Source organism: Synchiropus splendidus, chromosome 1, assembly GCF_027744825.2.
Source record: "Synchiropus splendidus isolate RoL2022-P1 chromosome 1, RoL_Sspl_1.0, whole genome shotgun sequence".
Taxonomy (NCBI): domain Eukaryota; kingdom Metazoa; phylum Chordata; class Actinopteri; order Syngnathiformes; family Callionymidae; genus Synchiropus; species Synchiropus splendidus.
The window spans coordinates 18,328,464-18,350,113 of NC_071334.1; the positions used below are offsets into that span (position 1 = coordinate 18,328,464).

The 21,650-nt window shown below is 41.0% G+C and overlaps 5 protein-coding genes across 10 annotated transcripts; 3 read left to right on the forward strand and 2 right to left on the reverse strand.

The window, feature by feature from the left end:
• The first annotated feature begins 297 nt into the window (after window positions 1-297).
• On the forward strand, window positions 298-5,557 carry LOC128755536 (vacuolar protein sorting-associated protein 4B-like). The gene is made up of 11 exons (XM_053859222.1): window positions 298-472; window positions 1,462-1,573; window positions 1,640-1,784; window positions 1,914-1,972; window positions 2,028-2,147; window positions 2,464-2,620; window positions 2,704-2,852; window positions 3,672-3,753; window positions 3,851-4,070; window positions 4,237-4,377; window positions 4,443-5,557. Exons 1-11 carry the CDS (start codon window positions 317-319, stop codon window positions 4,542-4,544), a joined length of 1,443 nt encoding a protein of 480 aa, XP_053715197.1. The 5' UTR covers window positions 298-316; the 3' UTR covers window positions 4,545-5,557.
• plekhb2 (pleckstrin homology domain containing, family B (evectins) member 2) lies at window positions 5,525-8,902 on the reverse strand. 4 transcript variants are annotated; one of them, XM_053859272.1, is made up of 8 exons: window positions 8,785-8,902; window positions 8,141-8,189; window positions 7,685-7,837; window positions 7,497-7,599; window positions 7,381-7,420; window positions 7,172-7,258; window positions 6,954-7,068; window positions 5,525-6,800 (listed from the first exon to the last, which is right to left on the reverse strand). In XM_053859272.1, the coding sequence occupies exons 2-8, from the start codon at window positions 8,175-8,177 to the stop codon at window positions 6,664-6,666; spliced, it is 672 nt and encodes a 223-aa protein (XP_053715247.1). In that variant the 5' UTR covers window positions 8,178-8,189; window positions 8,785-8,902; the 3' UTR covers window positions 5,525-6,663. The 4 variants fall into 4 exon arrangements, with proteins under 4 accessions (XP_053715247.1, XP_053715230.1, XP_053715240.1 ...); XM_053859255.1 differs by having other exon boundaries at window positions 5,525-6,803; XM_053859265.1 differs by having other exon boundaries at window positions 6,954-7,071.
• On the forward strand, window positions 8,883-12,566 carry ing5a (inhibitor of growth family, member 5a). The gene is made up of 8 exons (XM_053859234.1): window positions 8,883-9,228; window positions 9,899-9,970; window positions 10,609-10,775; window positions 10,853-10,955; window positions 11,084-11,183; window positions 11,283-11,418; window positions 11,522-11,583; window positions 11,661-12,566. Exons 1-8 carry the CDS (start codon window positions 9,192-9,194, stop codon window positions 11,698-11,700), a joined length of 717 nt encoding a protein of 238 aa, XP_053715209.1. The 5' UTR covers window positions 8,883-9,191; the 3' UTR covers window positions 11,701-12,566.
• Window positions 12,034-16,709, reverse strand: cep19 (centrosomal protein 19). 3 transcript variants are annotated; one of them, XM_053859286.1, is made up of 4 exons: window positions 16,298-16,709; window positions 14,407-14,556; window positions 13,156-13,291; window positions 12,035-13,092 (listed from the first exon to the last, which is right to left on the reverse strand). In XM_053859286.1, exons 1-4 carry the CDS (start codon window positions 16,307-16,309, stop codon window positions 12,743-12,745), a joined length of 648 nt encoding a protein of 215 aa, XP_053715261.1. In that variant the 5' UTR covers window positions 16,310-16,709; the 3' UTR covers window positions 12,035-12,742. The 3 variants fall into 3 exon arrangements, with proteins under 3 accessions (XP_053715269.1, XP_053715261.1, XP_053715278.1); XM_053859294.1 differs by lacking the exon at window positions 14,407-14,556 and having other exon boundaries at window positions 12,034-13,092; XM_053859303.1 differs by lacking the exon at window positions 16,298-16,709 and having other exon boundaries at window positions 13,156-13,287; window positions 14,407-14,670.
• On the forward strand, window positions 15,582-21,235 carry pak2b (p21 protein (Cdc42/Rac)-activated kinase 2b). Its single transcript, XM_053859209.1, has 15 exons — window positions 15,582-15,960; window positions 16,550-16,914; window positions 16,989-17,095; window positions 17,168-17,318; window positions 17,408-17,439; window positions 17,534-17,647; window positions 17,726-17,861; window positions 17,938-18,001; window positions 18,536-18,584; window positions 18,697-18,809; window positions 18,884-19,001; window positions 19,066-19,165; window positions 19,244-19,440; window positions 20,169-20,306; window positions 20,389-21,235. The coding sequence occupies exons 2-15, from the start codon at window positions 16,725-16,727 to the stop codon at window positions 20,473-20,475; spliced, it is 1,596 nt and encodes a 531-aa protein (XP_053715184.1). The 5' UTR covers window positions 15,582-15,960; window positions 16,550-16,724; the 3' UTR covers window positions 20,476-21,235.
• Window positions 21,236-21,650: the final 415 nt, after the last annotated feature.

A 21,650-nucleotide genomic window follows, 5' to 3' on the forward strand; every position in this document is an offset into this window, starting at 1 on the left:
CAGTGTCATGAATTCATCTCATTCATCACTTTGTAAAAAAAAAAATTTTTGTGCCAGTGATGATCATATAGTTTTCTAATATTAAAAAAGTTTGACATCTTAAAAAAAGAATCCTACATTCAAAAAAAATTGAATTATACCGATTTTTAAAAAAAACAACATTTTTTTTTTTTTTATTAGAGCAGCTACATTAAAAATACAAGCCAGTGTTTAGTGTTCGGCTGAAACCTGGAAGCTGGGCGTGAAGTCCTGAGATGACGACAGCAATGATGTGACGTCAACACCCGGAAACCACAGACGATTTTTTTTTTAGTTGATGCGGAAGCTTTTGTTATGTTTCTCATTGAATTTCTTTTATGAATCTTGTTTAAACCCGACTTTAAAACGACAAGCGTTTACTCTCGTTTTACTTTGTATCGCCAAAGTCGCTCGTCATTTAAAAGAAAGGACGGAGATGACTTCAAATTTACAGGTGAGTTTTAAATCATTACGTCAGCAGGTAACAAGTGTGGTTCCCGAAGGCGCTTATTTTTTTAGTAACCTTTACATAACGATAATATGGTAACTTGATGATAACCGTTGTTTGATTTTAGTTTCATAGACACGGGTATATGGTGTACGAGTAAGATAAGTTATGTAACGTTCTCTGTTGAACTTAACACACATGAATGTACATGATGAACTTAAACAAAATTCAAGAATGATAACGAACGTTGTTTTAATTGATATATGCCGTAGTGAGAAAGCAGTTTATTTATTTTTAATTAAATATCATCGTCATTCAAACTCAATCTTCATAGTTATAAAATAGTAGAAAGTCATTCTTCATGTGAGATGCCTCTTTATTTGCTTTCGTAATGATTTTATATACCTCAAATTCCCTGTCAATTGTTTGAAACCATTCACCCACGCGAGCAAGTTACTGTCCTTTGACTCAGTGGAATTTGAATGAGCATTAGTTTAAATTAACAGCTGTCGACTGGCGACTGGATTGGTCTGGATCTGACCTCACTTCTAATCTGAACCAGAAATCATTTTACAGTCCGTGTCTCTGCCTCCAGTTCCTTTGCTCTCACAGACACCGGCTGATTCCAATCTCATTCTGCATAATGAAAACAGTGCTCACTCACTGGGAGGCCCAAGAAATAGTCTCTTAACCTCATGGATTTTCCAAAACTGACCATGTCTAGTCTGGATGACTATTTGGATGTAAACCTTTGGCAATTGTTGCAACACATTATGGAACTAACAGAGTGATCGAGAGCTTTTTACAATGAAGACATATAGCCATCAATATTAATGGACATGCATGGTATTTATGGTCCCTGTGACTTGAGTTTGAGTGTGATGACGAAAACCTAATCGACGTATTTATCAGATGATCTGTTGACATGATATCAAGTAGATGGACTGCTTACTTTTTTAAGCCGTGTCCTCTTGTATTACACATCATTTCCACAGAAAGCCATCAATCTCGCCAGCAAAGCAGCTGAGGAGGACAAAGCCAAAAACTATGAAGAGGCTCTTCGTCTTTACCAGCATTCAGTGCAGTACTTCCTGCACGTAATGAAACGTAAGGAAATGTTCTCTATGGTCTCAGATGACCATGATCCAACGGCCTAATGTGTCTGTGCTGCAGACGAAGCTCAGGGCGAAAAAGCCAAGGAGAGCATCAGGCTCAAGTGTGCGGACTATCTGGACCGAGCCGAGCAGCTGAAGGAATACTTGAAGAAGATGGAGAACGCTCCTCCGAGCAAACCTGTCAAAGAGTCGGGCGGCAAAGGGTGAGTCTACGATGGGATGCCTTCGTCATAGTACAGCTGGAACCCAAATCACATGGCCATTCTTGTACATTGTGCTGCCCACTTTAAAATATACTATAAACTACAAATAGGCTTATTTTCTCATTTTAGGAGTGAAAGTGATGAAGGCGAGGATTCTGAGAAAAAGAAGTTCCATAATCAGCTGTCAGGTAAGGAAACCATTACGTGATGTTTGTCGAGGGGCATAAACTGTTGCCTCTGCAGGGGCCATTGTCATGGAAAAGCCCAACATCAAGTGGGACGACGTAGCTGGACTGGAGGGAGCAAAGGAAGCTTTGAAGGAAGCTGTCATCCTGCCTATCAAATTCCCTCACCTGTTCACAGGTACAAACACGCCTTGACAAACTGGGAAACTATTGTAAAATAAATGAAGATGTTTGAATAATGGAGATAAAAAAGATAATAAATAGACTAGGCGCTGTCATAAAAATGATACTGTAAAATAGTGTGGTTAATCATCCATATTGTTGCTGAAGGTACATGAACTAATATTAAAAAAATAATAGGTGGTGAAAGAGGAACACTATATCATGTGATGAATCTATATCAAACTGTGCAGACCTCACTCATATCGGACCATAACACAAGAACGTGAACAAGTTCCATTGCAGTTTCTCAGTAGTGGTGTTCATTTGTGCAGGGAAGCGAACTCCCTGGCGTGGAATCCTCCTGTTTGGTCCTCCAGGAACTGGAAAGTCCTACCTGGCCAAAGCTGTGGCAACAGAGGCCAACAACTCCACCTTCTTTTCCATCTCATCCTCAGACCTGGTGTCCAAGTGGCTGGGGGAAAGTGAAAAGTAAGATTGTGGTTTCTCCAAGTCACCATGCTGCTGAGCAGGAGAAGTCCATTTGTGACTTCTGACTGTGTTGTCATCCTTAGACTGGTGAAGAACCTTTTTGACTTGGCACGAGAGCACAAGCCATCAATCATCTTCATAGATGAGATCGACTCTCTCTGTGGCTCCAGGAGTGAGAACGAGAGTGAGGCGGCACGAAGGATCAAGACTGAGTTTCTCGTCCAGATGCAGGGTGAGAAAGTGAAGTTCCTTAATGTCTGCGTTGACTAATCTTGTCCTTATTTTTGTGAAATTAAATGTTAGACATTTGGGGTGTGTTGTCGTAGTTAAATCATTGAAAACCATTAAACTGATGTAGATGATGTACAGTAGAATCAACATGTTTATTGGTCCATATTCATGGAAATTTGGAGAAATCGATTGATAATATTTGTCGTAAGGATTTGCTGCCGCCTGAGCTCCTCCTGGGTTTCGGTGTATTCTTTACAAACCAAATCCCCCTTTAGCAAACACACGCATTATATTTCATTATATATAGGTGAGCATCAACCTGTTTAGGGTGGAAGAGCGCAAATATAGCACATTTAAAATGGCATTTGGCTTTAGATCTCTATTTTTCCATTTCCTCCATTCCCTGTCAAATACACAGACACAAGCTAATGTCTCTGGTGCAGCTGGACCTCTAGGGCCCTCACTCATCCCCCGATATTCAATGCTGATGGTCTTCAGTCTGGGGTCATGTCCATAGACGGAGTGAAAGTAGAGGGAAGTCACTTCAAACTCGACTCTGTTTTTCCACTCAGTCTTGTGACACGGCAAACTCATTACCATGTCCGAGTTCCCTATTCGTTGTGCTTACCTTCTTCCATTCACACGAGTCATGAAAAAAGCAGAACTTCTCCACTTCAGAGCTTGACTCACGCAGGGCAAACAGCAGAAGCTTCTGCTAACTTCCAAATATACCAACACATTTCCAGCTTTACATTAAATATGAACTTTAAAAAAGAAAGTAATTGTGTTTTTAAGCGGAAAAGTGATGTTTGGTTTCCAGGTGTTGGGAACGACAACAATGGAATTCTGGTTTTAGGAGCAACAAATATTCCATGGACACTGGATTCAGCCATTAGGAGAAGGTCAGCGAAGCGATACATTTTGGGTCCAAAAACCAAGGACCTAAAAAAGATCTAACTATGAAGGGGCGAAACTTCAAAAATGTCATATGTTTCCCAGGTTTGAGAAAAGGATCTACATTCCTCTGCCAGAGGAGCACGCCCGCGCCTACATGTTCAAACTGAACCTGGGCTCGACGCCCAGCAGCCTGATGGATGACGACTTTGTGGCTCTGGGAAAAAAGACTGATGGATATTCTGGAGCAGATATCAGCATCATCGTGAGGGACGCTCTCATGCAGCCAGTCAGGAAGGTCCAGTCTGCAACTCACTTTAAGAAGGTGAGGAGAAGAAAATGATTTGTACTGGAGCATCCTCTTTGTGTTTAATTCAGCCAGGTCGGCTCGCACTCTTTTCACTGTCTAATCGTTGGTTGACATGTTGCGCTACTGAAGTGTAACATTGGAAAACAGAAGTTCTGATATTTGCGCTGACTTGTATCAAAAGGTTCGGGGGTCTTCCTGGAACAATCCTGGTAACGTGGTGGAGGATCTCCTGACTCCGTGCTCACCAGGAGATCCGAACGCCGTGGCCATGACGTGGGTGGACGTGCCAGGAGATAAACTTTTGGAGCCGGTCGTGTCCATGGTAATATGAGTGTTACATTTCAAATATCTGCTTCAGCTGTCCGTAATTTGACTTTGTGTGTCCAGGCGGACATGCTGAGGTCGCTGTCCAACACTAAGCCCACCGTCAACGAGCAGGACTTGGAGAAGCTGAAGAAGTTCACTGAAGACTTTGGGCAAGAGGGATAGGCGTATGCACTTGAAGCTCCTAAGTAGGTCAACACTGAGCTGGGTTTTTGGGTCAGTATGAACGTTTACATACCGGGTGAAACAAGCAAATCATATTGTAACTGATAATCTTAAGTCTTAAATGAAATGTTAAATACATTTGCTTTAAATTGCAAATTTGTGTCAAAAGAGATATTGTTTATGGAAACAAAGGTCTCATCCAAAAACATGGATGTCAACACTGATGGACTCGCACTCACACTCTGCCAACTGTCACCAGTTAACCTTGATATGTTTTTGGATTATGATGGAAGATTCTTAATTGTGAATACTAACTGCCCAGAGGCAAGAACACTGAGATTTATGTTGCCGATGGGCAAAGCTGTTACAGGATGTGCCTTGTTCTGCATTCCGCGAGCCTTGCCAGCTGTTTCTTAAGGAACATTTAGGAAAGCAAGTCAATGATTGGCAGGTCTGTCATGTCAATAGTTCTGCACTACAGCAGGACTTGCAACAGCATCTGGCTGCAACAGCTGCTTAGCATCTAGCTTAAAATTGATGGACAGTATACGACATTGCTCCTTTCAAACATCAGAGCTTCAACCATTTATCATTCTAAATGAATTATCATATTCTCATTGTGCTATTCAATTATAATGCAGGTCATTTATACAAAGGATTAGTGGTAAACAATAAATAATTTCTCAGAAAGGGATGCCTTAGTCTGTTCTTAGTCTGCCATAGCTTAACTTTGCACTTTTGTTTCTGTCATATGTTCTGTGAACAATATCTCAGGGTGCATCATGAGGTCAACCAGCTTACACACATCTTTCTCTAAAGATAGAATCAACTGTTGGTGTTTCATTATTACTACAATTAAATTGTTCTCACCGGAAAATGAATGTTAAATTATGACTGCCAGTCTGGTAGGTTTCTCTTCTTTTTAAGTGTCATATGTATGTCACTTGGTTTGCTGTATTTATAATGATGCAAATTTAAATAAACCAAGAGTCAACAATCTTTGGGTCACTATATTTATTTGTTAAAATACGCTTTGGATGTGTACATTTGCTGTTAAGTGCAACATATATTTAATCTGTTAAGAGAATAAAACCAGACTTCTGTTTATCTTCACATCTTTTAGCATTGTATAGAAAAAATATTATTGATCACACACTTTATGACTTGCATCACTTCTCCATGATTACTAAAGCTAAGCAGTCCCATAACATTGTAAAGGAAACTTTGAAGAAAAACATGGTGAACATATGTGAACCAGCAAAAGAAACCAGATCAAATGAAACGTTTGACTCATGAGCTGCCAGTGACCAAAAGCTAGATTTGCATGCACAACTGAACTGAACTGAGCTTGTGCAGCTTTGCTCAGAAGCTCTTTGGCCCCCATTACACACGGCCACCTCGTTGCGACTTTTGTCATTGGATATCATGGGATAAACATCATCACATGGTCAAGGCACCCAATTGCATTTTGATTTCCAGACACAAAAATGACATACCTATGCGGTCGAGAGCCGACTCGCACTGGATTTCACAATAATGGGTACCAGTAGGTAGAGACTCTGATTTGGTCTTGGTTATGTGATGAGGGTTTTCACTCTGAAACTTTGACCAGATCCAGTGCGAGTTTGATTAACCCCAATCTAAACTGTGCACTTGCATTTAGTGCATTGTCAACACATCTTCGAGCCATGGGTAAATGGGGGCATGAGCTTTTTGTTTGAGCACCACAAATAACTAAAACACAATGTCAAGAAATGTTGAACAAACAATTGACGCCCCACATTTAAATAACTAGGTACAGTAAAAACCGCTAAAAATAACATAGGAAAAAAACAATACTGAGGTGAAATGAAATGAGACCTGAAATGAACAATGTTAATCTCTTACAAGATTTTTTGGAGGAAGAACATTCATATTCACAAAGTGAGAAAGTGCTCATTTATATATAAAGCATATTGTATATTTACTCGTTTCTAAGACAGGAAGTGAGTCACCTGCTCTTCAGTCATGCTCTATAGCTGCAAGTACCTGACACAATTTTACTCTGGTATGACTGCACAGAGAGGAAGTTAAAAGGTGCATAAATAAAAGACAGTGTTCTACTGGTGCACACAGGGCTTTAAAAGACTGAAAACAGAGAGCCAAGGGCCAGACCTGTGGCCGCCCCCGTCAGCATCCCCATGGCTATATGTTCTCCGTCACCACGCCTGCGCTCGTGAATGACAACGTGGTTCGCACTAGAAACAGGATAGCCACCTGCTGAAGAAAAAAAAAAAAAAAAAACAATGAAACAATAGTAACTTAGAAGAGTGAAGTGAAATTTGAACACGCAAAAGGCATTTGCAACCTCCATTTGATTTTTTTTCAAACACCAACTCAAGCAGCCAACAAAAGGGAGCTTCTTCTTACCCTGGTATTGATACGGATTGGCGACAGCGTAGGGCTGCCCATCAGCAGTGTACATGATCTGAGTGGGCTGAGGAGGAACTGGCACGTATTCTCCGTATGGTCCTGGAGCGTAAACCTGCTGCCAAACATAACACTTGGAACCCTCGTCTTTCTTCCGCTTCACGGCAACTCATTTGGAGTTACACAGTGATCATCATTTACTGGGTTGGTGCGTGTACCTGAGGTGAGGGAGCGTACTCATAGTACGGAGGAGGAGCTGAGGCCATCACTTCCTGCGCAAAGCCCATCTGAGGAGGAGCCACCACCTGAGAATAGTGATCAAAATTAAAGTTACAGCATCAAAGTGACACTATGAGTGTTGATCTTTTCCTTCATAAATGAACAATAGACACTTTAGAAGACAACTTAGTTACAGCATTAATCTTACAGCATTAATCCTTGCATCCTGGAGGGCCATGGTCCAGGCCCTGAAGAGAAAATAACATTGCTTAGGAGTTAACATCCAGTAAATAGAAGAAAGAAGAAAAAGAAATTGGATCTTACAGAGCATCATCTGAACTGTCAGCACACAGACTGATGACACGTCCATCTCGGCAAACAATCTGCAGCAAAGCGTCACGCATCTTCCCGTCTGGTGGGTTCAGCTCTGTAGTGTCGCACCAAATAAATAAATACACTTCAACAATTCCAAACAAGCTTATAGGATGCACGGGGGGATGTGGACATGATACCTTGACATGCTGCAGAACTGCGGATGTTGATGCAGTCAACTTTCATGTGCAGGTCGTCCTCCATGTCACGTCTGTTTTGATCATTGTAGAAGACAAGTTGGCCATCAGCCCACAAGTCGAACCAGTTCCTCTTCCACCGGCGCAAGATTCTGCCTAACAGGAAATGACATTTGACATTTTATTCTTCTTCCTTTTTAAGAATTCAGATTAAACAACAAAATCAATTTAATACAGGAAAACCCATTTAGGGTAAATCCATACAGAGTATGTCAGCAGAATGTGCTGTGGCTTCCTGTACACTTCCAAATGCTAAAGAAAACGGAACCATGTTTGACTGTACATAATAGACATTAGTGTATCATTGAACCCAACCAGAACTGGATCGCGGCTATTAGAACAAAGCGTTAAAATGGAAACAATCTGACAATTAATTTAACAGGTACCATTCAAACTTACTTTGTCGATGCAGCCAGCCACTCTTCACCAGAGCCATATCTTAGACTTCCTGTGACAGCAAGCAGAATTAATCCATTCTCATATGGTCAATGGAAAAGGTGGGTGTGAACCACGTCATTTCGCTAACATTAAGAAACTGTTCGAATAATTCGAGACGGTGGTGAGAAGAAGACTTGTTATATCAAGTACATGAAGAACAAGCCTGACGAATTGATGAGTCATAAAAGAGGCCCTTGTGACTGACTCTTTGTAGAATTAAGGAACTAAATATGTGCTTTCTTAATCCTCCTTGGCGCACGTGATGACAGTGAGTACATTTAGGAAAGCACAGCTACAGAGAAAGACTGTCAGAAGTGCTCAGTGCTAGCAAATGCTAAACGTTGGTCTTGACACTATCAAACATTAGCTTATGTAGTGAGTCGTGTACGTCGAGTGAACACCTCACATGGTCCCTTATGGCACCCGCGGTGTCTATAATTGACATGTTCTATATTTTGTTTGGATATTTGTTTAGTCCTGATGCTAAAGGTTGTTAGCAGACTAGCAAACGTTATAAACGCAACAACCCAATGTCGCTGAAATAAGCGGTGCTGACGGATATCTACACTTGAAAATTCCATTAAAATCAGCGGGCAAATACATACGACTTAGTCTTTGGTGGTCACGAAGGTCCAATCTTGACAAAACAGTGAGCGAATAGGGACCTCGCCAGAGCCTCTGAGTTTATTATTGCAACTAAGCCCCGCCCGACTGTACTTTGGGTAGCAAGGGGCGTTTAAATGTGACGCAGTAGCTGCGGTTTCCGTGCAGTATTTATTGATTCTCTCGTAAAGCTATTCCGTTTTTTCATAAGATAATTCGTTTTGAGACAACACCGATCCAAATCGTTTAAATGGGAAATATTTATTTTCAGTTTGGAGTGTCAGTTGAGGGAGTAGGCGTGTGCACGTGACTTTTTTTCCACACCCACGTCGGGACAACCAGTGCAACGAAACAAGCATACACTTATCCAGTCAACAGAAATACGCAAGAGCTACGGAGTCGTGCAGTAATGGCGACGGCCATCTACTTGGAACATTACCTAGACAGTAAGTTGGCTAAAAATGTAACATCATTTTGTTGAATCAACTTTACTTTAACCGACATTTGTGCTTGTATGCGTATTATTCAACGATTTTAACACGCTAGCTTGACCCCGAGCGCGGTTACGATTAAGTTATTAGCAAGGAACTATGAAGTCGCTAACAGTTAGAACACTTTTAACAGACACGTTTTTAACTCCAACAGTTTCCACGTTTGTATTTTAATGTGTGCGTAGTATTGTTTGTATTTGCAACCTGTTGGTAACCGCGTTTTCGTTAACCATTTACGCGCCGTGATGGCAGTTCACGCTGTATTTCATACTTCAAGTTATTTGCAGCTTGCTGTCACATTTAGCTGCTATGCCCAGTTGAAATGTGTAGATCCATCTTGATCAGTGTGTAAATGACAATTTCTGAAATACTTCAAATAGCGTTGGCATTGAGCATTTGAGTCTGTCCGTGTTGTCATGTCCATAATAACCCTTAAAAAGTTGTGGAACTCCAATTTAATCATGGTATCATTGATGGTGTTACGTTGTAAATTCCCATTCACTGATAAAGACAATGTTTCAGTAGGAATGCTCTTGAAAGACCTTGCACTGAAGTAGATTTTCAGTTTGCCTGGCCAAATAGGTTGTATGCAAGATGTGGTTTCTAAATTCTCTGTCTTCTGCAGGCATCGAGAACCTGCCCTGTGAATTGCAGAGAAATTTTACATTAATGCGAGATCTGGACAACCGTACAGAAGGTAATTATTTAGTAGTTTTAAGAGCCAATGTGAAGCTTTTGATCCCATTTTTCTATCATTGTCACTCTTAATTACAATTACACAGTGCATGCGCCATTCTCGATCGCACCTATGTTTATTACAACTTAAGTGGATGCCTGTTTACCTTGGAAAACTCACCAGAAAAGAAGTCACAACAGTGATACACTTAAATAATAAAAAGCGTGACCACTCGTCTTGAATTATTAACTTAACTTGGTTATTAAATGACACATTTCTTTAACCTGGAAATATTAATTTTGCTTGTTTATTGTATAATAGTCCACTAAATCAGGAGAAGTGAGAAGTTCGACAGGAAGTGATGATATATATAGTCTGAACAAGATATAGTGTTAAAACGTGGCTTCATTTTTCTGAGTAGCAGTGGTACCGATGATGTTTGTGCACAGTCAAATATTTTCCTGTAAAATAAGGTGTATATAATTTCTACATTGTCTGTGTCCCAAACACAGCTTGGATATTCTGGATTGTCAATTTTATTTAGTACTACACACCACCACATTTTAGTTTGCAAATAAAACACAGTTTTCAGTATCACTAATTATCAAGTGGTACTTTCAATGTCCTCTGTCTGTGATGGTGGCTTGTTTATTTCCCAGAGAAAAGAGGCGAAATTGACAAACTGGCTGAAGAGTATGTTTCAAACGTGAAGAACCTGGCATCAGAGCAGAGGGTGGAACATCTGCAGAAGATCAAGAATGCCTTCAGCAAATGCAAGGAGTTCAGCGATGACAAAGTTCAGCTGGCAATGCAGACGTATGAAATGGTGAGAAATAGCGCCCCGATGGTTGTATTGTCTGAATTGGGATTCGATGAGTGTAAATGCTGGAACTTCAAATTCAGGTGGACAAACACATCCGCAGACTGGATGCAGATCTGGCTCGTTTTGAGAATGAGCTCAAGGAGAAACTGGAATATGAGAGCTCAGAGGGGAGAGTAGCAAAAAGTAAGTGTTGTGAATCTTTATACTGGTGGCTAACATAACGTGGTCCTTTTGTCTATTCTGTGTTGGTAGGCCAGTATTCTTCCATAATTTTAGTTGAAAAACGTTAACTAAAACTTCTTTTTATTCAGAGTCTGAAAGCCGGGGCCTCCGTGATAAACGTGGATCCAGAGGAAGAGGAAGAAAAGGTTCTGAGGAAGATTCTCCTAAAAAGAAAAAGATAAAAAACAGGTAGGCAGAGTTTATGCGAGGCATGCACACCCTTTGTTGTACTTACTTGTCTTGTTTTTTGTCTCTAATTGTGACCTCTGTGCTTTTGTGGACTTAAAGCTCAGAGTTGAGTGACGCCCTGTTACCCATGCAGCCATCAGATGTTCTGGATATGCCTGTGGATCCAAATGAGCCCACATACTGCCTCTGCCATCAGGTGTCATATGGAGAAATGATCGGCTGTGACAATCCAGATGTAAGTTTCATGCTTCCAATTCAATAGTTGTTTTACAAAGCTTCATGTTTCACTTTGCAACGTTGGACCACAGTACCTTAATTTGTGACGGTTCATTTCACAGTGTCCCATTGAGTGGTTTCATTTCGCCTGTGTGGATCTCACCACAAAACCCAAAGGGAAATGGTATGAAATGTGAAATGGTGAAGAAAATTCAGTGAAATATCAATGCTTGAAACTGATTGCTCATATCTTTCACCCAGGTTCTGTCCAAGATGCAACCAGGACAAGAAGAAAAAATGAATTCCCAGAGTTTCAAAAGATTCTATTAAATTCTATGTAGATTATATATATACTTCTGTTGCTCCTCTTAGAAATGTGGGTCATGCAGCTTTTTAAAAGCCTAATCCAGATGGAATATATATTTTATCAGCACCTGTTTCCGTTGATGAACTTCACCTTTGTACATATGTGCACTATTCACAATTGTCTGCTCATCTAGTTTTAGATCACTGACTAGAAAAGCTCAAAATACTGGATTGTGGCTCAATGATACTTGAAATGTAAAATCATAAAGCTATTTTTACGATAAATGTAAGACGCCTGCTGAGAATTAACTACTTAAAACACCAAAACGCTTACCAAAACCTGGTGGTGAAAGGTTGGCTTTGTGTCGTGATTTTCGGTTGCCTACCTCCTGAGGGAAAAAAGCACTGCTGTGCTGCATACATCACTGCTCACTAGTGTAAAAATTAGCCTCAAGCAAACAAGTTGTCTGCGTCTTTGACATATTTGAATGTACATGGCTTCGATCTTTTACTGTCAACTAAATAGGATATTAAAGCACTTTGTATTGAATTTGGTTCCCACTGAGGTTTGACACTGTAGAAGTGGTTTCATGTCATCTCTAATACGTAGCCACATAGTCGCTTTGTGTGAACTATAATCACATATATCTGCGTCATTTAATTCAAATATATATTTTATAGAAGGTGTTTACTTGAAGGTGTATGTCCTGTTAGGCAGACTGATGCTTATATTTTCAGAGGTGAAGATATATATATTTCTGTCCATCTCGAATTGATTTATGACACAAATGTTGAAGCCAAAGTGTGTGTTTTTTCTTGTGAATCCAGTATTTTAATACAAATAAATGGCATTTTATTGAACTGGTGTTTCTGTCAATACAATTCATTCAGTTGTTAAACATTAAGGATGGATGAAGAAACTCGCGGATTCAATCCAAATTCACAAACCTATGATGGATGCAGCACAGGGCTGGGTGGCTTTGGAGAAGGAGAGAATGAACTTTTTTCTCCAGCCAACTAACATGAAAGACAAAACATTAGAAGTTATCATCATCTGAATCTTCATCCCAGCTACATTTGTCTTGAGCATTATCTTCAAAATCCACTCTCAAATCATAAACAAAATTGGGATCATCACGGTGCTTCCGGTTCTTCTCAAAGAGTTCATCCATTTGGCCTTTTTTACGAGCCAGCTTGTCGTCATCTAGTTTGTTTAGGTCCTCCTCAGGGTCAAGGCGAAATGACGCAAGGGTCTCGTCCAAAGTCAGGCCTCGAAGATGATCTCTCAGAATGACGTGAAGCCTCTCCAGTTGGCTCTGGGACACGCCTTCCAGGTACTCTCCGTGTCGTGGGTGGGTTTTTAACTTCTCAGCAGCCATGCTGGATTCTAGAGCCAAAGGGTGAGCATGATATACTTGTATGCTTCTGTCCAATACACGTGCTGCCTTACCTGAGTATTTAGAAAAGTTTCGGACTGGGATAGTCCTTTTCCGCAGTTTTTTGGTTTCAGTAATTTCGTATATGACAACGATGGACGGCGGGTCGAACTGCACTCCGCAGCGCTTCGCAGTGAAACGCATATCTGGCTTAAATAGAAAACCTATTCACCAACAAACTCATGCTTCATAGACCCCAAAAGACCCACAAATGTATCGAGGCTGTCGTTTGGACGCGATGCACAAGCGTTGCTATGGTCTGTACGGGTCCTACTGTTACGGTTCCTCGGGATGCGCCTGTCTAAAAGTAGCTATATCCTTATTTTGACGAATATAGACTGTCAAAAATATTTTTGAATAAACAGTTGAGATATCAAACTCTAGTTAATAATCACATTCCTCCCAAATTTTGAAATTATCTACATTCTCGGCAAACTATAGGCACAAATGCGTCACTTCCGCCGATATTTTGTAATATTAATAGCAATGCAATATATGCAAATGACTATGTATATACACCGAACGAGTCAGTTTATAAACTAAAATACTCATTAAAAATTAACCTTCAGACACCTCCGTGAGGTGCTGGGTTTGGGCGGGAACAACAAGTGACGTAAACAGGAAATACCTCCAAACATCACAAACTGCCGGTTAGTCAGTGACGTTTTTCGCACTCTACAAGTCACAAATGTTTATTAGATGTAGTGTGTCTATACGTTTACTTTTTGCTTTTATGCATTTCACATGCCATTATTCAACCAGAGGCGGTAAGACACGTTATTATTGTTGTGTTTTGCAATAAGTCTAGGAACCTTTTCGTTTTTTACTAATATTTGCTTTGTCTTTCAGATGACATAGATGAGAAAGACTGCAAGTCGCTAAATCTTTTCGTTCAGTCCACTTCCTTTTCACTGTTGATCAAAAACAGGGGCTTCCACAGGTATGGATTAGCTGAGTGGATGACAAAAACGGTTGCGTTTAAACTGTATGGTATGTTTCAGAGAGGTGGAAACCATTGTCAGGTTTCCCTCCGATGTATTCACTGGCTTGAAAGTTCTACTGGTTTACCGATGGCCCAGTGGCATTTATGTCGACCCTTACCAGCTTTCTACCTTGAATGAACAAAATAACTATCAGGTAAACTTCATCGTTATTATTTTGAACCATCCATAAACAAGAAAATGTTGTCCTAAGAGTGATGCACTTCCTTTCATCCTCATAAGATATTGCTAGATTCAGCTGTTGACCTTGAGGCGCCAGCTCACCTGACAGCAGGATTCATCACCCATGTGTACCCTGACCTCAGTCAACAAACTTCCCCAGTGCTTCGTGTCTCCATTCCAATACATGCTCGCTATCACAAGCCTTCGACTGATGGGTCCACGTTCACAACTGTGGATATAGATCCACCAGACCTGTGGATGCGGGCAGAATTATGTCAGTGTCTTTCTTTTTTCTGATTGTGTTTTTCTCACTGCTAAAATCATAATGTTGCTTTTTATCCTCATTATTTGCAGGTTCCCAGTTTGAAAATGTAGAGCCTCACACCATCTTTAATGCCCCATGTGAAGCAGACAGCTCCAGAACGTGTCAGTGGCTTAAAATAAAGAATCAACAAGTAATCACCTCAATAATTATTATTGTTTTTTTTATTTTTTAACTAAATCAATTCCTCTTCTACTGTTGTATCCAGCATCCTCCTGAACACATGAGTCTTCAAGTCCCAGTCGGCGATGGGTTACTAGTTACACCAGTGTGTGTGGGAACTCTGCTGGTCACCATGGTCTGTTGTGCAGCGCTTTCTAAAGTCATGTGGACGCACCAGATTTGCTAGAGACCTGCACAGTATTGTTTATATTAAAATAAAATGTAATCAAATTGAGTTCTCATTTAATCAAGTGTTGCCACTTCATTTGTAGTGATGTTTACTCACATTCTATATTATCTTTTTCCATCTAAGGGTGCTGTACATGTGGTTGTAGACTCCACAACACTAAGACAGCTGATCAAAAAGGTTCGCACAGGGGGCAGGCAGCATGTACAGAAGAGGGAAAATAGCTTACTTAGCTGTCTTTGCTGCATCCATGAAACACATCAGTGAAACAAATAGAATTCCACTCTGGTTTATATATACAGATTCCAAATGTTTTTTTGTTGCCTAGTGAATTTGTGAATCTGTAGATGGTATTATGAAAACATTGTTTTTATTTGTTTTTTCACATGAAACACTTGTGGTGACAAAAATGCTTATAAAACAGTGCATCAGAATTCCTGAACAGGAAACACTATATCTATATTTATTCATATGTACCAAGACTTTAATAAAATAAAGCATTTGTTATATTTTAAAGTTGAAGAGTGAATCGACTTTTACATTTGCTAATTCTCCAGCAAAATTGTGCGTTCATTTGACCCACATACATTTCTACCGGCTTTTCCTAAAGGATGTATACAACTTTTCCTGCTGACTGGGTCGTCATTCGCTTAATCGATTACACTGCTAACTAGTAATTTGGGGGTTCACAAATCACATTGTGAGGCTTCGGTTCTGGTCCGGTTGGCGAACTTGGGCACCATTCATTGAGCAGACTTGGGCTGGGTCGCTAGTTCCGCTTCCCCTTCGCCATAGCGGAATTATCCAAGGGCCGAAAAGAAAAGTTGCACTGTACATACATGTCACGTTTGTACTAACCTATTCACCCAGCTCCCGGGGCAAGGAGGCTCTACACACCAGAGGAAGTCGTTTTCACGGATTTAAACACGAAGAGGATCGTTTCGGCTTCTAGTTGTGTTCAAGTTTATCTGTTGTGGCTTCCACGGTAAGAGCCGCTTTCGTTAGCATGCAAATAAAGCGGATTATTATGGAGTAGCCTGCTGTTAAACTGTGGCCAAGTTGTTGTGTCCCGGGGCAGAAGACTAACGAGATGATCTGGCAGCTCAGTCGACACCTGGACACTCACCTCACTGTAAGGCGGTTGTGTTATTGCGAGTGCCGTGCTAATGTTAGCTTAGCACACTTGTTGGCCAGGAGGCTACCAGTAGCGTGCTAGCCGCCCCGATTGTTAAACGTTTGAAGGACGTTTTACATGGTTGTAACATTGTTCTATATAACACAACACCAAACACGCAGCTGTTTGACCGGAGATGTATACTTACATCTTTTGACATGCGTCTTCCATTGTCATCTCCACTGGGTTTCGAACCTGCCTCTTACTTTTCCAACAGTTGGTAGTCTGCTAATAGTACATTTGTCACTTAAATATATACTATTGGACATGATATATTTTACCCCTTAACGTATAATTCACAACTTTTTCAACCTGTGCCTGTGAGAGAATATGCACAGATTGTAATCTACATTTTAGTGCAGCTTTTGAGTTTAACTAAATCCTTGCTATTGTTTTGCAGGGATCATCTTCTGGGTCCTCCATCCTCCGTTTGCAGTTCTTGCATACTTTTGCATGAATACGCCTCATGCTGATGTGAGCGCTGCCTCGCCCCCCGACCCCTCTGTCACCCTGTCCATCTTTGCTGTGCTTCTGTGGTCTGTTCTCCTTCTTTGTGGGGCCTACGCCGTAGAACCATGTGTGATAACGGGGACCCAGAAGACAAACCCCCTGCGCCTCCTGTCAGGATGAGCAGTACCATCTTCAGCACGGGTTCCGGCAAAGATTCTCTATCAGCAAACCACAGTTCCAAACCACTGCCGTCTGTCCCAGAGGAAAGAAAACCTCGGAACAAGATCATCTCAATCTTCTCGGGGGCTGAAAAAGGTGATGTTGTGTTCATGCTGTATAAAAATGATGGATTCAGCATTTTAAAACCAACCACAAATCTTTATTCGCAGGTGGTAGAAAGAAAGATCGAGACAAAGAGCGACCAGAGATTTCACCACCATCAGACTTTGAACACACTATACATGTTGGTTTTGATGCTGTCACAGGGGAGTTCACAGTGAGTTATGCTTTTTATAACCCCTGTTTCCAGCACCGTTCAAAACAAATAACTTTTGCCTGGGATTTTTAGGGTATGCCAGAGCAATGGGCGCGACTACTCCAGACTTCAAACATCACCAAGTCAGAGCAGAAGAAAAATCCGCAAGCTGTACTTGATGTATTGAAGTTTTATGACTCCACGGGCAACGGCCGTCAGAAGTACCTCAGCTTCTCTTCTTCTGGTACATACATTTTAGCTTATGTGTGAACTGTGTTTCTAATCTCATATTTGTTGACCTGTTTATTTATTTATTTATTTATTTATTAACAGAAAAAGAGCCGTTCACTCCAGGGCCACAATCTGTAAGTGCTTTAAAACACACATTCCTCTGAAGTAATACAACTCATACTTTTTTATTTATTTATTTATTTATATTTTTATTTTTATGTCCACCAGCCTGTCAAAAAAGGAAGTGAACCTTCATCTCCCAATATTAAAGATATTGACGATGATGACGATGATGAAGCACCACCTCCAGTTGTTGCCCCAAGACCAGAACACACCAAGAGTGTAAGCCCCTGGTTAAATGGAACGTAAATGCCATGGATGGTCTTATTCAATTCTATTTCATGTGTTCTATTGTCATAGGTGTACACTCGCTCGGTTATTGACCCCATCCCTGCACCAAGTGCGCTCCCAGATGGAGATGCTGCTTCTAAAGCTGCAACAGACAGGCAGAAGAAGAAGAGCAAGATGACGGATGAAGAGATCATGGACAAACTGAGTAAAACCTTTTGACAGCCAAGTGTAACAGGCTATGTGCAGTTCTGAACCAGATTTGTCTTCCTTTATCATTATAGGAACCATAGTCAGCATTGGAGACCCCAAGAAGAAGTACACAAGATATGAAAAAATTGGGCAGGGGTGAGTGCAAGTGTCGATGATTGTGCTGGTTATGGGACGTTCCTGCTGGAGTCGGTTTGTGTTGTTCATTCATCATCCACCAGGTCAGAAGAGTGTGGGTAGGAATGTGGGGGCGCGAGACCTTATAGAAGATATAGAAGAAGACATTCATTTATATTTTCTTTCTTGAATGGCAAAAAAAATCATATTTTAAAGAGAATGCCTATTCTGAAGTACTAACACTGCAATAGTTAGACAAAAAAGTATGCAACTCAATCTTTACATCGTATTCACATTACTGTCTGTTCTGACCCCTTCTCCTCATGACCAGTAGAACCTTTATACCACACAGATTCGAATTGAGTGTTGGAAACATGCTCTGCTTATCAGATTCTCACTAGTGTAACATCCCACTTATTTATTAATTTATGAATTGATCTTTAATGTTGGTGTCTGCACATTCTTTAAGTCAGACAGTAGGAGTCCTTACTATCTCAGCTACGTTTTTGTTTTGTTGGACATGGCAAGAAGTAAAATGCTGGTTTTTCAAAACAGGGCTTCGGGAACGGTGTTTACAGCCATCGATGTTGCTACTGGACAAGAGGTAAGTAATCTGTATTCACAGTTGGAAAAGCTTGGGGTAGACTTGGCCCTCCAACCGCCAGGACATGGCAGTGACGTTACATTTGAGTGATCATACATTGTCATTCTTCCAGGTTGCCATCAAGCAGATCAACCTGCAGAAGCAGCCGAAGAAGGAGCTGATTATAAATGAGATTCTGGTGATGAAGGAGCTGAAGAACCCAAATATTGTCAATTTCTTGGACAGGTTAGCTTTCATGTCTTCCTTTTAAGTTTTTTAAAACCTTTGAAAATGTGTACTCATGGAGGTGTGTTGGTCAGTTTCCTCATGGGAGAAGAGCTGTTTGTGGTGATGGAGTATCTGGCTGGTGGCTCTCTGACAGACGTGGTGACAGAGACTTGCATGGACGAAGCCCAGATAGCTGCTGTCTGCCGAGAGGTGAGGGCAAAATACTTGCGAGACGTACTTAGGATTTGTAACTTTCTTCTGTCTTCTTTTGCAGTGTTTACAAGCATTAGATTTTCTTCATGCAAACCAGGTCATCCACAGAGACATTAAAAGTGACAATGTATTACTGGGGATGGATGGCTCCGTCAAGCTCAGTAAGCTGCTCGAACCATGGGCTGGCCAACTGCAAGCACTGTTTGAGTCTAATCTCTTTTTCTTTATCTTTTTCACAGCCGATTTTGGCTTCTGTGCTCAGATCACTCCCGAGCAGAGCAAGCGCAGCACCATGGTTGGCACCCCATACTGGATGGCACCTGAGGTGGTGACCAGGAAGGCGTACGGGCCCAAAGTTGATATTTGGTCACTGGGTATTATGGCCATCGAGATGGTCGAAGGAGAGCCACCATATCTGAACGAGAACCCTCTCAGAGTGAGTAAAGATGTGTTTACACGCTATAAAGGGAACAAAATGTCGTTCATGTTCTAGTTTGCAATGGGAACTTTGATTTACCAGCATCAGTATTATAAAGTCTTCATGCATTTTTAGATGTGTCAAATTACGTGAGGCATCAACTGTTTCAAACTGCTACACAAAACTGCTACAACTTTGGCTTAAAACCCACATTTTAACATGACCGGTCAACACAATCAGTGAAAAGTTTGATGCCCAATAAGACAACGGCAAGAATGTTGAAACAAAACAATGTTTTTTGTGAATGGCTTTGGCATTCCATCGTGTGGAGCAGTCAAGCTGTACTCCTCCTACAATAGCTTGCTTTTGTTTAGTTTTTACCACTTTACTTTGTGTCTCTTTGAGTTCATCTTTTAAAGAAGGCCTTCACCTTTCACCGTCAATGGTTTTGGACGCAAAGGTGGATTACATTAGTGACTTTATAAAACATACAGATATTAGCACTAAAAAGTCCAAGGAGAGATGTGCTAACTCCCTACTACAAGAACAAAAACAATGAAGTGAACATGTTGCTGTTGCTAGGCTTGCTCAGCAATCTCTTGGTGAACTTCGTTTGTTACACTAGTGATACCTTCATTGCCTTATAAATGAATCATTCAGTTCTCAAATCATGAACAATCTTTAACAACATATTAATGAACGTTTTACTTTTTATTTAAACATCTGACGATCGTCTTTCACTCCAGGCGTTATATCTGATCGCCACGAATGGGACACCAGAGCTTCAGAATCCAGAAAAACTGTCTCCTAAATTCAGAGACTTCCTCAATCATTGTCTGGAAATGGATGTGGAAAAGAGAGGAGGCAGCAAAGAGCTTCTGCAGGTTTGTTTGCTCTTTGATCATCCTTTCTGTGTTGAGGTTTTTTTCCCTTTCTTCATTTCCATTTTCTTCCTCTGGTGTGCAGCATCCATTCCTGAAGCTGGCCAAGCCCCTCTCCAGCCTCACCCCTCTCATCCTGGCGGCCAAGGAAGCGATGAAGGGGAGCCGCTAGCTGGCGATATCGCAGCGATGCCGTTCGCTCATGCTGTGCACAGACAAGTGCCAACCGTTTAGATTTTGTGCCAGACAATAGGCTGCCAGAGTCCAGCCCTCTCTAATGCACCAGCCTTAAAAGCCCTGACAAACCTCACTGTGAAGAAGACCAAAAATATGAGCACAACCCCACCGCAGTTCGTATGAACTATTCTTACTCAGACGTCTGAAGACAAGTCAAAGTAAAGTGCTTAGTTTGATGTCGGGCGTAGTTATTGTGTACATCAAATCTCCGGGTGAACAAGTTAGAACTAGGCCTGTATTTAACGTAAAAATGAAGAAGCTGCCTAGTTCTGTTTAGTGTTTTTAATCAGCTGCCTTAAACAGATGCAACATGTTGCCTAATGTATTATTGATTTTGTGGATGTTTCCTTTTCCTGTGATTTTTGCTACCTTTGTAATTGACTTTTCCAGCTCGTCAGTGTCCGTAGTTATTTTGATACTTGAATTTCATGTCTTCTCTCGTCTCGTGGTATTATGCGTCTCATTCATGGTTGTGGACATTTCTCAACTGGTTTTATAGGAAACATTTCAGTGTAATTGCCATCATGCATTTCGTCAGCGACTCTCTTGTCATTGCCGCGCTGACAGAGCTACTGTATCAGTCCCCCCCTCCCCCAGTATCTTTAGTCTCATGACGCCAGAGGTGCACCTTACATGCAAATTAATATTAGATCAACAGGGTTTCTGTTTCTTCTCCACTGTTATTAAAAATCAAAACTCAGATTGTTTGTGTCCTTGATGTTTAAGTGAAGGTAGAAATGCCTTCATAAATGGGAACAAATGTGTCAGTCTCTACAAGCACCAAGAAGTCAGGGGTCAGCATCTACATTCTGGCATGGATCTCAGACTGAAGGATTTCATGTGTGGTGATCTGGTTGGCTGGCGAGGATGAGCTCAACCACATGCTCCAAGAAGCTGGTATAGGCTCCTGCCACTTTGTCCTTGCTGCGGAATAAGTGGTCGACCGTGAATAAACGGATAAAAACAGAAATGGGTCAAGTACTGTCGTGAGACCAGCCCGACTGTAATGGATCTCGTTAAAATGCTTGTCATAAGAACAGACGAGGACGAACAATTAAAATAATTAACAAGTAGATTTTTTTAAACTGGTATCGTCATTCTTCATTCCGG